The 17,438-nt window shown below is 45.6% G+C and overlaps 1 protein-coding gene across 1 annotated transcript; it reads left to right on the top strand.

Annotated features, from left to right (window-relative positions):
* The first annotated feature begins 4,056 nt into the window (after positions 1-4,056).
* LOC8052742 (tigger transposable element-derived protein 6-like) lies at positions 4,057-13,584 on the top strand. Its single transcript, XM_002435847.4, has one exon. The coding sequence runs from the start codon at positions 4,170-4,172 to the stop codon at positions 5,661-5,663; it is 1,494 nt and encodes a 497-aa protein (XP_002435892.2). The 5' UTR covers positions 4,057-4,169; the 3' UTR covers positions 5,664-13,584.
* Positions 13,585-17,438: the final 3,854 nt, after the last annotated feature.

Here is a 17,438-nt window from a genome sequence, read left to right as displayed (position 1 = left end):
TTAGTGCGCCAAAATATAACTAGTGCACGAGCGTAGAAAGTCTGAAGCCTGCTTTTCGGTACGAAAATTTGAAAACATGGCGGACATATCGCAGCTCCTTTCCTTCGAAAGCTCTTAACCTTTTCACCGTGGTGCATACGGGGTGCCCAAGCACATCAGCCGAACCCAGCTATCGCATTGGACACGAGCACTATGTGACTCGGACGTACCAATTCGTTGACGACGTTGGAAGCTTGGAGTCATCGCCTCCGGTGCTCAAGAACGTCACGACCCCATGATTTCTCATCATCGCTTTTGAGTTGAGAGTTCAAGCTAAGGAGTAAGAAGTTGCAAAATCATTTCAGGGTCCCTTTAACGGGTATTGCGTACAACTCTTGTGCACAGCTTTCGACGTAACCTCGGCATTCAACGACATCGGCGCCTACATCGAGCGTCACCGATTCCGTCTGCCAGAGCCTCGAGTCGACGCTTGCAACGGTTACCTGAGCCCCCGGTGTCCGATGCGCAAAGGCCAGACCTACACCTACCGGTACACCATGCCTGTCCGGGAAATCTACCCCGCCGTAAGTGCCCGGAATTCATATACTTTTATAACTTAAAAAAAAAAGAGAAGAAGACGCCGAGTCATTGTTGGATGGGTTTAATTTATTAAATCGTGTTCCAGACGCCAGCGACGATTGAATACAAGCTTACAAACGAGGAAGGCCGACTGATTGGATGCACCAGTATCCCTGTGCAGATCTTTCGATGAAGAACGCTGGACGCATCGTTTAGCCTTTTACTGATTATACAAACAAGGATCCTCTAGCTAATAAAAACAAAACAAAGATAAAACGATGATATTGTGTGATTTTCTTACGGTGATACGATTCAAGACGCAGAATGCCTCCTACATGACGCCAAGGCGCTGATAGCAGACGACAACGTTGGTTTCGATTTCGAGTCTAACCGAAAGTGACGTCGGGTGTGTGACGTCATTCAAAGACGTCACCGCTTTAAACAACGTTAGGGCCGTTTTTATAGACGGGACAATAAAACTAAATGTCGCCAAAAAAAAAAAACAAAAAAAAAAACGTGGAATTTAAACATCTAAAAATAATAAATAGAGGAAGCCTGGATTTCACATTTACCACGACAGTAGTTTGCCGAGATTCGGCTGTTCTGAAACGTTTGTGACGGCAACTTCCGGTCTTCGAGACGTCTCGAGATGTCTGGCAGACGACGGACGCATGACGAACGCACACGGAGTTACTGAAATGCGCCGCCTGCAACTGTTTGAATCGTTTGCACAATTATACGATTTTCATTTTGTATTATTATTATTTTTTTTTAATATGGGAGGCATAAGTAAACTAATCAGGTTTATAAAAACGAATTGTATTTGAGTGTGGTACGGGATGCTGTCTGACGAAAATCATCACACGGAGGGAGGTTTGCTAAAGATACAGCGAGAAAATTATCTGTTTAGAACATAATATCGAAGCGGCGTCGGGCCCTCTTTGTAATTTTAAAGTTTACGTGCATTGTTTACGTGCCCCAAACCTCGTTTTTAAGGCTCGCAATATAAGTATGTTTCGTACCTGCCTTGTAACCATGAAACTGAGAAAAAGTCCTACTGATTCTTCTGTTTTAAAGACCCAAGTCATAACTGAGAAGGAACGCTCCTCCGTGCCTCTAGAGGATTCGAGCTTACTCTTTCCTCGTGTGTAAGAGATAAGGAGGCCAGAATGGCCCTGCCTAGTCAATATCGACCTAGCTCACTAAGGAACATTCTAGGTCGACAGCTCGAGATGAAGGAACCGAGCGCGGCATTGTCGACTCGCCAGTCATTTGTTACACAGACGCATCGTCTCTCGCTGCTGCCGCCGTCGACACTCATACTTTCTTTTGTTTCTAGGCACAAGTTAGCCGATCATTTTTTTTTTCTATATTTTACGCTTGTTGTTCTGTTTCTGTCTGCGACAATATATACAGGGTGTCACAAAAAATTTACAGGGCTTTTTCACCTCAAAAATAAACTAGTCATCGCCGAACGCTCATTCTCCGCCCAAAGGTAGCGCTAGGGGTCACAACCAGATGCCAAAGTAATTCAGCCCGATCCGATACCTTATTCAAAAGTTATAAGTGATTTTCTGAAATTTTCATGGGAAAATGGAGCCCATTTTTGCCCGTTTTCGGTTTTTGGTGCCATAGAGCCCCATGTACTCGAAAACACCGCCGACCGCCATTTTCCCCTTTGAAAATTTCAGAAAATCAGTTATAACTTTTGAATAAGGTATAGGATCGGGCTGAAACTTTGGCATCTGGTTGTGACCTCTAGCGCTACCCTTGGGCGGAGACGATGGGCGATGCCTATTCCATTTTTGCGCTAAAAAAAAAAAAAAAAGCCTGTTTATATGTTACTGTCAGTTCGTTTGATTACGCAGATGATCACTGGAGTAAGTTTGCTATCAGAAATTCTTGAAACGTGTGCTGGCCTGTACTTCGATTTCGATACACTTCACGTCTTCGTCGTCGGACGTGATTCGGCTTCACACCGTGTTCACCTTCTCAAATATTGCGGAAGTGAGCTCCACGAGAAGGCGTTTGCTCACTTCAGCACTTGAGCACCTCGAGTGTCGATCAGAGCTGTGCACGGGCACAGTACGCCCCCGAAATCCCACAGAAAGTGTATCCAGAGAAAAAAAAAAGTTTCGTCGAGCGTAACCGAACTTATTCAACGCGGTCGTCTAATCCCTCAGGAAGAGCCAATGAATCCGCGAAGCCATTGCGTCGTCTACTAACAAGGCAAACCTTCCTTTTGGGCTGTGTATTGAGATCAATATTACTTACTCATTTCAGTTAAACATAAAACTTGATTGTTATAAGTTTAGTTCAGGTGCCCCAAACGAATATCTTCCACGCATCGTGATTTGCACCACTTGCGTTTTGCGGAAATTGCATTCACACGGTGTAGCGGTAGAGCGCATGGGGATTTCTCAACAGTGATATGTAACTTACGTTCGCTTTGACGCGAATATGATTGCAAACTCGCAGAGAGAACTTCGGAACTGCTATCGGCAATTTCTTGGGGAGGAAGATGTGGTGGGGTTGTTGACTGATCATATACATATAATCTTCGATGCCTTCACTGCTTTACAAACGTTATCCTCATTACACACACTCTAAAAAAAAAACAAAAAAACAAAAAAACAAAAAAAAAAACTTTTGCATTATTTATTGTGTTTGAACATTTTCGACGTCAGAATACGTAGTTATCTCCAACGCCGAGGATGCGGAAAAGCTCCTGTACGCTCGTCAAGAACGCTCGCACTCTGATGATAACAACAAGTATACCTTCTTGGGAAAAGTGCGCAGTCTAGATGTGCTGCAATCAATTCCTGCGTTGAAAACAGCAAATTGCAATAAACCCAGATAAATGGCTGCACCTCATTCTTTGGTATTTCGAACATCTGCCACAAAGCCAGCGGGGCAAACGAGGTTTGACGCCTTTGACGTCTGTCGGCGCAGAAAGCAGACGACGAACAGATCACGTGACGTATTTACTCGATTTGATCTGACGCTACCCCCTGCTACCCCCCGATTGAGGAGGGTACCCGCTTCTGGAACGCGAGTTCTGACGTCATCGAGTAGGCGCGAGTAAGTTTTGAAACCCCGTGGTACGAAACCTTTACTGCGGAGTCGCATTGGGTAAATTTTAGAACACAACCCTTGTGGCTGCACAAGCCGCAAGGGTTGTGCCTTGTGGCTGCACAACGAGGTAGAGAGCCTTGGTGCTGCACAACTCTAAGCTGCACACTAACGCTATGTGCTGCACCAAGCCGCAACAACTAAAGTCACAGAATATTATTTTTGTCTTCATTTCTACATCACACGACTCAAAATTATAAAATAACTGTCTTCAATTTACTTGCATTATGAAACACAAAGTATCCTTCGTAAACTGAAAAGCTCGCCAAAGCCTCCGAAACAGAAACCGAAAGATCGAAACCGAAAATTTCGAGCACTAACGCCGACAACACTGGGTTCACGCAAAAATTTCACGCGATCGATTCGATCGAAGGGCCACAAGATGGCGACACTCTCTTCCTGAACAAACAACGCCGCGGTCAACGTCAAAACAACTCGAGGCTGCGGGCGCTACAAGACAAAGCCACAAAGTCAGCAGAATGCTTTCGACTGAGGAGAAAACTCAGCCGCATCTCGAGCACATCATGGACAGGGGCTTCACGAGGCAGCAGCAGCAAGTGGCCGAGCTGTGCACGATACACCCAGCGGCGGGCGGTAAGATGCGGGCCAAGCGCGCCGCCGGAGAGCCGAGCGAATTCTGCGCGGACGGCACCGGTGGCGTCCTGATGGCCAAGCGCAAGTACAGCGCCCACCTGAAGTTCGCGGACATCGACGCGGCAATGCTTCAGTGGGTGCTCGAGATGACGTCACAGAAGGTCCCCCTCTCCGATAGCGCCATACAGGCGAAAGCCAAACAACTTGCACAGGTGTTGGGCACCACCGATTTCAAGGCGTCCAACGGCTGGCTGTACAAGTTTAAGGAGAGGCACGGATTCGCGCTGAAAAACGTCTCAAAGGAAGAGCCCCGCACCACGCTGGACGACTTCGGGGCCGGCACCTGCGGCCTGGGCAACTACCACCACGCGCTGCTCGACCACGACCCTGCCAGGGTGTACAGCTGCTGCGAGACCTCGATCCTCTACAAGAAGCCACCGTCCTTCAACGGCTGCGACCCGATCCCGACCACCGACAACAGCGGCGCTAGTCCGGACGACCGCCTTACGGTGCTGCTCTGCTGTAACGCCAACGGCACGCACAAGATCAAGCCTCTGGTCATCAACAGTCAGCGTGAATCCAAGGAGGTCCAGGAGAACAAGTCCAAGCTGCCTGTGACGTACACCTGGCAGCGATCTTCCTTCATGACGAGTAACATCTTCCAGCAGTGGCTCTGGGAGTTCGAGAAGCAGGTCGAACACAATGCCGTCCTCATCCTTGACACGTGCCCGGCTCACGTGAGTGTCCAGTCGGACCGCGTCAAGCTGCTCTACGTCCAGTCCAACATGCGCGAGCTGCAGCCCCTCTACGGCGGGGTGCTCAACATGTTCAAGTGCAAGTACCGTGCAGACCTGGTGGTGCACTACCTCAACTTTCCCAACCTCGGCAACCAGATCTCGTTTCTTGATGCGTTGCTGCTCCTGGGAGAGGCCTGGAACAAGATCCCGCGGGAGACCATTGTCAGCTGCTGGGTCCGGTCCCAGCTCCTCCCTGTCCGGATGTGCGCCGGCAAGTCACACAACAGCGGCGATCCGTTGGACCAGCTTTGCTCCTCGCTGATGAAGGTCCGGCCCGACATCACCCGCAAGGATGTCGAGGACTACCTTCACTGCGACGATTCCTGTTCCACGACGTACAGCTTCAGCGAGGAGGCCATAGAGTGCGCCAAGCCCGGGATCTCGGAGGCACCGCCTCAGAGTCAATACCACCACGGCGGCTGTCCGACCAACCTGCGTCCGGGAGAGATCCTCGGGATGCTGGACAAGATGGAGCACTTCTTCACACACCAGGCGCTGACGAGCACCACGGATCTCCTGGCCATCCACAGTCTGCGTAGTAAGACCATTCAGATAGCCACCAACGACTTCCAAAGTGAGTGACTCGTGGTGGTGGTGCCTGGCAACGACGGGCACCACGCCTTGCAGAGTCTCTGATTTCGGCATCCTGCAGAGCCGCGTTCGAGATTGTTTGCAGCCATCATTACTAGTTTGCGTTTTCCCTTGTACACCTGTTTGCAGGCTTCGAAGTGCCGGAGAAGCTTTATTCTTTTTGCGCACCGCATGCACCATTATTGCCAAGTGTTTCCTCTCCACTTTGCGTCTCTGGCAGTAGAGAAGTAGAGAGAGGGAAGCGCAGAAAGGGGAGAACTTCTCCCATCGATTTGAACCTGCAAGACACCTTAGTAATGCTGACGGTCGGTTTGACGGCAGCTGCAGTTGTAGTCGTGTTGTTGCTGACCATTTACACCTGAGTAGCACTGCAGTGGTGCGATCTAGGAAGTAGGTGCAAATTATGCAATGCGATTTAGATGTCGCCCGGTGGCAGATAAGCTTTTAAGTTAGACATAGGAGGAAAATCTCGTTGGTAGTCATTTATCACTTGACCATTTGCCCAAATGGCATCCAATCGTGTTAGTACTGTCTCATAGCGTTTCTGTTAAAGTTCTATGTTGCAACGAACAAGGAACCACTGCTACTAAGCAGGCATTCCAAGGACTGCCATGGCTGACGCTGGATACGAGCTTGACAGAATGCCGTATTTTCTTTCTTTTGGACCATGCCAAATGAGTATTATTTTACACCTGTTTATAGTCCTTTTAAGTTCCTACTGTATACACCGTTTTTAAATGCCAGTCGAGTAACACTGCCTGTGCAGTTTTTGAGAACTTTTTTGTGTAGCACTCTTCGTGTTTTTATAGTCTCGCTTTTTTTTTGTAGAAGTTCCTTGTTGTGCAGCTCATGCTTTGCACTGATGTGGCATTATCTTTTTAATCTGTTCTTGTTTTTCTTGTAGCCTACTCCATGTTTATCCCAGAAAAGGCATTGCATACGTTTTGTGAAAGGGCAGTTTTAAAGGTTTTATGACCGGTCACATGTAGATATGTCTACAAGTTATCATATAATGATATTTCATCTTTACATTTTCCTGTGGCATTGAGTGATCAATTGTATATAACTTTCCAGTTTTCTGGAGCCAGGTTCTTTATCAATGAATGTTTATGCTAATTTAAATCCTCAGTTTTTGGCCAGTATTTTTCAGTCTGGGCATTATAAGTCCTTTTTAATGGCGAGCTGTTTTATACCTGGGAACTATGCACAAGTAAAACAGTTTGGCCTGCCACCGATGCATTAAAACATTTTGCAGTGCATTAAAGGTACATAAGCTTACAAAGATTGTAGCAAAGTAGTGTACAGCATTTAGTACAAGATAAAATAAACGCTATGCAGTTTTGTGCGCCATGCTTAGCAGGAGCATTGTTAAATGGCACACCTCTGAAGTTGAAAAACAACATCGAATGATATGCAGCAGTCCTGTTGAAATCGAGATTTTTGTAGATTTTGAAGCACCACACAAAACCATCAGTGTGTCTTTTGCCAGTAGTGCATTGATAACTTACATATCCTATCCAACCGGATGGTTTTTCTATGTCAAAGGTACACATATCAAGACTTCCATTAAAGTAACATGTAATTTGTTAAGCAGGGATGTTTTGGTGATTTTGCCATTTGCAAGGGAACAGGTATTCTTGGAGTTCAGACCACTTCAAGTTTCTCACTTGCTACCAGTTGCCAACATTTTTTTTTTTGCATTATTTTTATATTTGTGCATACATGATGTAATTTGCAAGTAAATCAATTTAAAATCTTGTAAGTACAAAGTTAGCTGCATACCTACTTGTTTATGTTAGGATAGGTGCACCTGTAATCAAACTTAAAACCAGAGTACAGGGGTACTTTTCAGTGCCAACAAGAGTAAGTTTTGATGTTATCCGGGGCACGCTTATGCATAAGTGAAGTGGTGTAGTATGCATAAAAAACACAAAAATATCAAGAAAAAAAAAAAACTTATCAAAAGGGTTGGTCTATATGTAACTTTTTCTGAAATACAACAGGAGAAGGCCAAATGGCCACATTGTTTAAGTGTCATTGGGCTCTGAGGTAGATCAAACAAGTCAATCTTGTCTCATGTTTCACATAATTCTTTGGTGGGTAAAATGTTATAGCGGAAGAATTTTCAACATGTTTTCTTGCACAACACTAAGTTGAGCAGATTTTGAAGCTGAGAAACTATATTCAACTGGTATACTTTTATTGTGTAAAGATTGTAACTGTCTTCAGCTTGAAATGAACTGTGATGTTAGTCATATGGCTCAAAAAAAGAAGAAAACACAGTTTTTAAAGTTTCTTTGCTGTTTTCATGTGAGCAAAATCAAAATTCCCGTTGGTTGCCTTTGTACCTCGTAATCCCTTGACGCCTGTTTAGTCGTGCAAATCTTCCACCGACATTTTGGAAGGTCTGCAGTGTACAAAGTAGATACATTTTAATTGCACATACAACTCTAAAAACAATTCTTTTTTTTTTTAGCCAAATGTTGATATGTGTTTATTGACTTTAAAGGGGCCCTGCAATCATATTTAAGCATCTACCTTTTTTGTGGTTTCCACGTCTCGGGGTTCGGGCAAGCCAGCGGGCACGGAGAGAGTAACTAAATATCAGTGCGTCATATTTTAACCATACGACACGGAAACCTCCACCATCTACGGGAGGTGACCTGCGGTGCCGAAAGCTCACGATATGTGACGTCTTTGGTCCTGGGCTTACTACTGGTCAGAGCCACTAAAAGCTTCTTTTAGTCGACATACAAAATATAAGTGGCACGAACCGTTTCAATTATTTATAAAAGTAGTTTTTGTTCAGTATTTTAGATCAGTGAAACAAATGCAGTTTAGAAAGTACAGAAACAAGAAATGACTTGTCGACATACCCGCCACCAAGCAGTGGAAAAGGTGGCGCATACTAAAAAGGTGTAGTGAGATCAGGCATCGACGAGCGGCGACCGTAGAAAGGTCCAGAATGTACGCGGCGGTGCTGCTTTTGTATGGACTGGAGGATCCGACTGGTTCCGAGCGTTCCGAAGTCCTTTGGCGAGCAGCTTTGGCTCGCGGTTTGGCTTTTTGGCGGTATGGCAGCGTGAAGTGGTTCCCGTTCTGAACTTATCTTTACCCCGTGTTTTCTGTCGTTTGTGGCCAATGAAGTGTCATGCCGAATTAGTGTTTAATCGCGCAGTAAATGCAATGCGAGCCGCCCTGGCTGCCCGCTTCATACAGCCTATCCAGAAAATGGTTTAGTGGCGCTTTCTCGAGCCGCCGACATGAAGTGCGGCAACCGTGAGCTCTTGCCTAGCTCACTACCCCTCCTCTAGTTCACGGCCACTCAAACGACCAAGGAAATCATGAAAAAGGTTATTTTTTGCTTGTTTTTGTAGTTCAAATTTGCCTATAACTCTTAAAATAAAAAAAAGTTTACTGAAGTTACTACATTCGGTGCACTCAGGTTCGGTGCAAATTAAAAATCAGTAAAAAAAAGTCCTTGCAGAGGGCCCCTTTAAGATGTCTCAAAATCAATCTGAAACACCTTGCAGCAGTAGGATCTTTACAGAGAGGCTTTTATGTGCCAACACATTTTCATACTGCACTCAAAGTCATTGCCGCCAAAGAACCTTGTCAGAATAATGGTACAAAATGCATGTCGGTTTTTCCATGATGTGATGTGGTACCCTTCCATTTAATATCTGCCATCAATGCTTCCACTCGACTTGTTTCAGATTCGCTTCTGCAATGGAAAGATTTGTGAGCGTGCACTAAGTTCCCCACAAAATGTTTACTGGAGCGTTTTTTTTTTCTTAGTTTAGGATGTTTTTAAAGGCCTGTTGCTATGCAATATACAATCTTGGCAATTTTTAATGATCAGGTTCTCTATATTGTATCTTCTTATATGTGTATAAGAAGCTTTACTATGAATTTGGGTCTGTTTTTGCCAAGTTATATGAGCAAAACATAGTGTGTCAAATATTTCTTGATGTGAAGGTCATCCACCTTCAACATGGTTCATTATTGTTTTCTTGTCATTTTTGTTCTATTATAGTAATTACATGCAATGTTCCAAAACACTAATTTTCTGTTCAGCCCTACTACACTGATACAAATTTGTTGTCAGCATCTAGAGGCAGATTTAAGAGTGTTTGCAAGTTGGTGTTGAATATGTTGGCAGCCCAAATCGTTGGCATGCTAATGCCTATTATGGTCCACCTGGCCATATTAATCACATTACCAATTGCCATGTTAAGCACATTCCAGTTTAATTATTACAATATTGTTTTGTTTTAAGGTTCTCAAAAAGAGTGAAAAAAATGAAGCTACCAAGGTCTTATTGTCCTTCTAGACCATAAATCCACACTCTTGCACAGTACAGCAAAATTAAGTTAACATCAAGGGCAGTATATTTTAAGGCATTTCTGGCTCCGCATAGGTAACCAGAAATGCTTGTAGGGCAAAGCTGTACGTCCTTAAATTTGCGTAGTTAGGAATGTTTTTTTCTTAAAGTGGCTTTTTGTTTTGCCCCTGCCTTAGACACTGTTTTGATAACTATCAAATAACTCTGTCTGGGTTTGAATATCCAAATGTAATGCAAAACTTAGTGAATTGTATTTGAAATTAAAAAAAAAAAAAGTATTTCCTCTTAGGTGTCTGGTAGAAATACAAAAAGTGTATTCCTTTTTATTACCTATAGGAGCATCTGCTGGCGATTTGTACACTTGTCTGCAGCTTACTGAGTGGAAACTTCAGTTAATTTTTATCAACAAGCTAATAACCTATGCTCAACTCTTTTGCTAGCTAAAATATACAGCCACAAAAGTGTTGATCTGCACTTGTAATTTGCAGGTGTCCTTTTTTTTTTACCTTGTTTTTTTGCCCCCTCCTGTCGTCGAAATGGTGGCAATGTATTTCTTAGCTGTGTTTATACTGTGTTTCTCTAAAATGTTGGGTTGCACTTGTGGTGTGATTAACGTAACAATCTGAAAGTCTCCAGCAAACTGCCCTAGAGGCCAGTGTTTCACTGCCCCTTGATGTCCGTCCCACCTTTTTAAAATTACCCTTCCTTTCTGCACTGGATGGGCACCTCATTTGTGACCCGGTTATGGCAGCAATCTCTTTTTCGTGAATGTTTTTTACATGCTTTTCTTGCTCTCTTACATGCTCCCATGTGGAGTTGTGTGTTTGTTCTTTTTTCCTGCTTTTACTCCCAAGTAAAACGACTCTTGGGGGTCATGAACACTTAGGGCCACTGCAATCTACTATCTGGTTGCATGTCACACATGCTAGATCACGCTGAAGCCACTGGAAGCCTATGCTGGTCCCAGGTGTAACCAATTTGTGCACTTGGGCAGTTTTTAGGGAGACATTTTTGTCATCTTTGCGGGAGTTTTTTTTTTATTTTCCATTTTGTAGCCATCGAGCATGGTGTACACGCTCATTCATGGTATGTGAGCATCATCTCATTCTTTTATTTTTATATATCTTTTCTCTTCACCAACATATTACAAATTTTCACTTAACCCATGCTAGATACTTTATTCAATACATATTCAATGTGCACATGAAATCACCGCTTAATATGCTTTAAAATGCCACTGATGCTACACTTTTGGGATAATGCTCACCTATCGGATTTTCACTGGCTTCAAATATTGCTGAGGCATGCCCATCGGGCATCCTTCCCTTGTAGAAATCGCTGGCTAGGGTCATGTCCCCCTTGAGTAATTTTCTTGATAAAGGTTACCTAAGCAAAACATTTTAACATGCACACGATGAGAGATCACTGGTTGATATCTGGAATGTGCACATTCTATTCGGGATGTGTTAAATTTTACATTCATGATTTCTTTTTCTTTTGATTGTGTGAAGGTGTTTTTATTGGGAATGTCACCTTGTAGTTGTTTCTGCTTGCTATCCATGGTGAAACTTTGTGTTCGATGTTCGAGTATTTTTGTTTATTGTCTGCTAATGCAACGGCATTGTTGTCCCATTTTATGTTAGCTTGCATTATCCCAGTAGTGGCATATTTTAGCTTGTGTTTTACAAACCTATTGTGTTAAATTGAGTGTAGTGTGTGTTTTAGTATAGCCCTGCATCATATATACTCAGTAAAGTAGAGCAGCTTAGTTTCACAATTTTTCTGCTGCATCCTTTTTGCTGCACATTGCTTTAGGTAATGACTCTGGATGCCTTGAACAAAGAACGATCAAATGTCTTACCTTAGCAATATGTTGAGCTTGTAACACTAGGTTACTTTTTAATTGAAGTGTCTGTGCCCTCTTTGAGACAACTTAATGGGCATTTTGCTTTTATCATTGTACAGCCTTACAAGTCTTCTGGAGGAAAAGGATGTCATTTATTTGGAGTGGAGTAGCCCGGTCGGTTGTGCAGGCTAGAAAGCAAGATTCATGAGAGAATTTTATGTATGCAAAATACACAAAACTGTTCTCATGAAGCTCCCAAATCTGTGCCAAACATTATTATGCAAACTCCGCAAATAAATAAACGAGAAAATTGCAGTTAGATCATGCCTTATAGCTGTGTAAACCAAAGCTGTGCCGGTGTCGTGTATCTACAACATGTATCCTATGCATAATCGAGGAAGCTATGTACCAATCATGCAACGCTGCCTATCGTATATACGGCACGGCACAACGCTACAAATATGCAGCGTATTTTGTAACTGCGAGGTTAATTGAAAAAATACCCTTTCTCGGCAATGCCTTCAGGAGGCTCCACGAATGACATTAGAAAACAGTAAGCCGTGACGAGTATCTGTACTTCATTTTCCACTCGTGTTCGATTGACGGTAGTTTTGTTCTGGTTACAAGGTCTGACCTTAGAGTTCGTGAACTCGCCACCCCGCGTTAGTGTGCCTACTGAAACCATGGGGGCCGTTTGCAATTTGAAGGTGGATACCCCCTGGGCCAATTAGTCGCAAGTGCGCATGTGTGGCGAGGAGGAAAGGCAGGGACGCTTGCAGACGATCAACTTTCTCGTCATCTCGCAGTTCGTGTTCCAAAATTGAACCCCTAAATCACGTGACCTTGATCGAGCAGTTGGAAACACTAATCTAGGCTAGGTGGCGCAAGCTACCGCCCGATATAAGGGGTACACTGTTAGGCGTCTGCGCGTGGGCGAGCGATTGCTTGTCTCTAAACAGTGCGTTGGCGGATAGTGTCTTAGCATGCAGGCTCCCTAAGCATGACACGGTGCGCTAGTAACATTATGCTGTCTTCTAGCTCCGGTGATGGCGCGCAGCCTTGCTTTCTTTTTAACGGGTGGCAGAAAGGGATCACATGGAAGCAAAGACACGCCGTGGCGGCGCAGCGGCGAGTTCTCGTACTTTATTGCCGCGCATCATATTGAGAATTTTCCGTCTAGTTTATTCTAGGGGCTTTGACCCCTCTGCCTAGCAGATACTTTGTTGAATTATTTTAAGTTTGAGAAAATCCTGTCTTTCGCAGCAGGCCAATTAATCTTGACTTTACTGGAGATCCGGTGCATATCTTTCTCCTACACAGGATTTCGGTGCAATATTCTCTGTCGGGTTCATTGCTGTTATTTGTACGAGAACACAAAGCTTCTTTCATGTCTACCTTAAACAATATATTTGTTTTCCTTAGCGCTACGAGTTTTACCATATCCCTCGCTTCCTTTGCTACGGTGGTTGCTTTTGTGTCCTGATCTTGGTAACGGAGTATTTGGATATGTTCTTTGCCTTTACGACATTGTAGTTGAGGCACGCACCCTTTTACCCATCTGTGCGGAAGCGATCTACCAAAACTCTAACTTTTTGTCTAAACAGGAACGTACAAACATTTAGGGCGAATTTGTGCACGCCTTCTTTTAGTAGCGTGTGTGCAAACTGTAGCCAGTGCTTGTGGCAGTACTTGTATTCAATAAAAATACTTCCTCCAAAAAATCGTTGCTGCTATGATGTTGATCGGGCACGCGGCTGTATAAGCTGGGACCTGCAACTGTTAGCGTCATCTTGCTTACTGAAAAGCAAACGGTTTTGTTCTTTACAGTACCATTTTGACAGGACTGCTTACGGTATAAACGGATAAAAAAAAAACAAAAAAAAAACGCAAAATTAATTTTAATTAAAAGATGGAAGGTAGGTGGGGGGAGACCTATGGTGGGTGCTTCTGAAGGGGTGTCCCAAACAGGACACTACAAAACGCACGACTCCGACAAATCGTGAAAATTGAAGCGGGCGCGTCCGCTTCAATTTTCACGATTTGTCGGAGTCGTGCGTGTTGTGTCCTGTTTGGACACTCCTTCAGTCGTACTCCAATAAGCGTAGTAAAAAAAGTCCAGCTTCTCGCGGTGACATTCACTTGACGTCACTCGCTAGGTTCGCTGCCATCGCCCACCGCGGTCGCCATCTTCGAGGTCTCTTGCTATCGCGAATGCCATCTGGCCGGACCTTTTGAGCGTGGTTTAGCAGTATTTTACAACTTTAAAGGGTCTTTTTGATCGAAACTAGGGGTTATTCTTATACTTTGGTACTTTTGAAGCGCCGTGGGAGTATTTTTTGTGTGTTTTAGTTTGTTTTTGTCGCAATCGAACTCGTTTACCGCGGCCGCGTTGCTCCCTTGGCTCCATGAAGCGCTCCGTGCCGCCCGCCGTGCCGACGGCGGTAGCTCTTGCAAGAACTAATTTTTCTACTTTGGTGCTTTTGTAGCACGGTGTGATTACTCTTTGTTCTGTTTTGCTAGTTTCATTATTGTTTTTCTCTAGCTGATTTTCTGTACTACGGCCACTACGGCCGTGTAACCGTGTGGCTCCATCGCCGCTGTGTCGTACATACGTCGTGCTTTCGGTGTTCGTTCCTGTGCAGAAACATACCGTGCGGCTCCCAGGGTGCGCAGCTTATAAAAAATGCGGCGCATTTTCATTAGCCCAACCGATTTAAAAACCGCATGTAAGCGATTTGGCGAGCGGGAAGACAAGCGACGGCGACCCGCTTCGCTGCCGCTCGGTCACTCGCGCGACGAGGCAAACCGCATGAAAGCGACGGGAGCACACGACCAAGGCGATGAGCGCTAAGTTTTTTAGAAATCCAAAAACCGAGCTACGCGACAAGTGACAGTGAAGGGTGAACCGCATGTAAGCGATTTAGCGAGCGATGGCGACAGCGACGAGCGACGGAGATTTCTCGCGGTCGGTCGTCGCGTCGCTTGGCTTTTGGATTTCTAGAAAGGGTCGCTTATCGCCTTGGTCGCATGCTCCCGTCGCTTTCATGCGGTTTGCCACGTCGCGCGAGTGACCGAGCGACAGCGAAGCGGGTCGTCGTCGCTTGTCTCGTCCCGTCCCGTCGCTCGCCAAATTGCTTACATACGGTTCAGCCTTTACACACGGTACTCGGCGGCAACAAGGAAAACGGTCCGCCCCCGAGACCAACTTTTCTTCTCTCTTCTGTTCAACGAAGCTTCAAAGATATGAAATTAGCACACACTAGCAGCCTAGCAGCGGACGACCGCGTAGCGTACCCAAGCCAGTCAAACCGAGACCTCGAAGATGGCGGATCGACGGTGGCGCTCCCTGGCAAAATCGAACCTGCAGGCTCAGTGAATACCAGCCACTGATCTCTATGACAATTGCTGGATCGCGCTTCCCCGCTTGTTCGCTGCAGTGCAAGTGAAGCCACCGGACTTCACTCGCTTGGGATACGATTTGCCGTTTTTGCTAGCCTTTGCTGCGGTTTTCCAGCGTGCTGTGGACACGTTTTCTACTCGTTCGTCGTCATTCGCCGAAGAAGTTTTTTGAAGACTCTGTGTATTGTTGAGACTTGCCGTCGTGAACACGTGGAAAATTTTACGAAAGTGCAGTGTCGCAGGAAAAAGGCACAACGCGTCGAAAGGAAGGGCTAGCGGCGTGTTCAAAGCATCCATGGCACGCCGAAGTGCCGTGTCTCTGTGCCTTCGCACGCTTGGATACCGACCAAGAACCGACGCCGTGTGTATGCGTCTAGCGAGTGCAATGTGCGTGAAGCTGTTCGTGCCTCTGGATCAGCGTCTTTTCCCCTCGCGGTTTAGGAACGAGCTTAATCCAGCGTCCACTAGCGACGGAAGAGGGGGGGAAGGTACGTCTTTTTTTCGTCCTTAGACGATTTACACAATACCGTGCACAACAGCTCCTCATCACTGATCAGTGCTGGCAATTATTATCAACCTACTTAATTGCACTTGACGTTTGAGCGCGGCTCGCCTAATTGTAATTGGTCAGCAGATTGCACACGACCGTATCGGCCGCGCTTCAAAGATTTTCATTCTCGCCGTCTTGTACTTTTGCTTTCGAAAACCCCCCTGGCTCCACAACGTTGCCCTATTCGTGCTCCCACGGAATCTATTAGAGTAGATTTGGGACATAGCCATGGCTAATATAGTACATATTAACACGTACAGATCTCTCCCTTTTATTGATAGCAACTCACCGGAACAGCTGGACGATCAAGAACTCCGTGGCCGATATATATAAATGATCTAAAGGCTTCTACGCGCGACACACGTTCAGAACTTAGGCGCGGCGTCAATTCTTGACCGGTATCCAAGCGTGCGAAGGCACAAAGATGCATCACTCGGCGTGCCAAGGAAGCTTTGATCACGCCGCGACACCGGCGACACTTGTTTTCGACGAGTTGTACCTTTTGATACGGCTTCACGCTCATTGCACTCGCAAAACACATCCACACGGCGTCGGTTCTTGGTCGGTATCCAAGCGTGCGAAGGCACAGAGACACGGCACTTCGGCGTGCCAAGGAAGCTTTGAACACGCCGCCAGCCCTTCCTTTCGACGCGTTGTGCCTTTTTCCTGCGACACTGCACTTTCGTAAAATTTTCCACGTGTTCACGACGTCAAGTCTCAACAATACACAGAGTCTTCAAAAAACTTCTTCGGCGAATGACGACGAACGAGTAGAAAACGTGTCCACAGCACGCTGGAAAACCGCAGCAAAGGCTAGCAAAAACGGCAAATCGTATCCCAAGCGAGTGAAGTCCGGTGGCTTCACTTGCGGGAGCGGCAAGCGCGATCCAGCAATTGTCATTGAGATCAGTGATACCACCTATAAAGGTGCATTTTAGATTAGATATGTTATCAAGACGTACGCGTTTCGAACACCAAAAGCATCGCTTCTTCCTCCGACAACCAAATGTAAGAACTACTTCGCGCGGCGTATGAAGAATGCGCAAAACGTTTTCCTTGGGGTGATAACAAGTATAGATAACAAGGCTGTAGTACTGGATTTTCTACATCACCATCCGGAGGCAAACGCGGAGCACACAATAGGCTGGGGCTCGCCGCTGATTGGACGAGTCCCAGCCGGACACTGACGCAGCAGTCTTATCCAACCTGTGTATACCACACTGGTTTCCAGTAGCCGACGTAGGAAATCCAGCGCTTCGAGCTGATGGGACCAATGAGCGTCGAAAGCGCACCATCGTGGCGTTCGTTAAGTCTGTACGTGTTTGATCATTACTGAACCCATCATAAACAGAAAAGGTCCAGTGAATTGCGATTTCGACACTACTTGATTGGTCCCATCACCTCGTGGCGTCGGCTGCGTTTAAACCAGGGTGTAAGATAGACAGGTGGGGAAACGAGAGCCAATGAGCGACCGGATTGTGTCCCTTTCGGTTTTCTCTTTTTCTGTGGCGCCATCTATGTGGAGCACCACGAACTCTCACTCCGGGTGGGCGAACGGTGGCGACCGGCTAAACGGACGGAGAAGGTTTTTCGTGGATTTTCAATGGAGGACTGTCGTGCTCTCGG

The sequence above is a fragment of the Ixodes scapularis genome, unplaced genomic scaffold, assembly GCF_016920785.2.
Source record: "Ixodes scapularis isolate PalLabHiFi unplaced genomic scaffold, ASM1692078v2 PGA_scaffold5__190_contigs__length_132052651, whole genome shotgun sequence".
NCBI lineage: Eukaryota > Metazoa > Arthropoda > Arachnida > Ixodida > Ixodidae > Ixodes > Ixodes scapularis.
The sequence above is the reverse complement of the archived record's forward strand: the minus strand, read 5'-3'. Positions and strand labels throughout refer to the sequence as shown.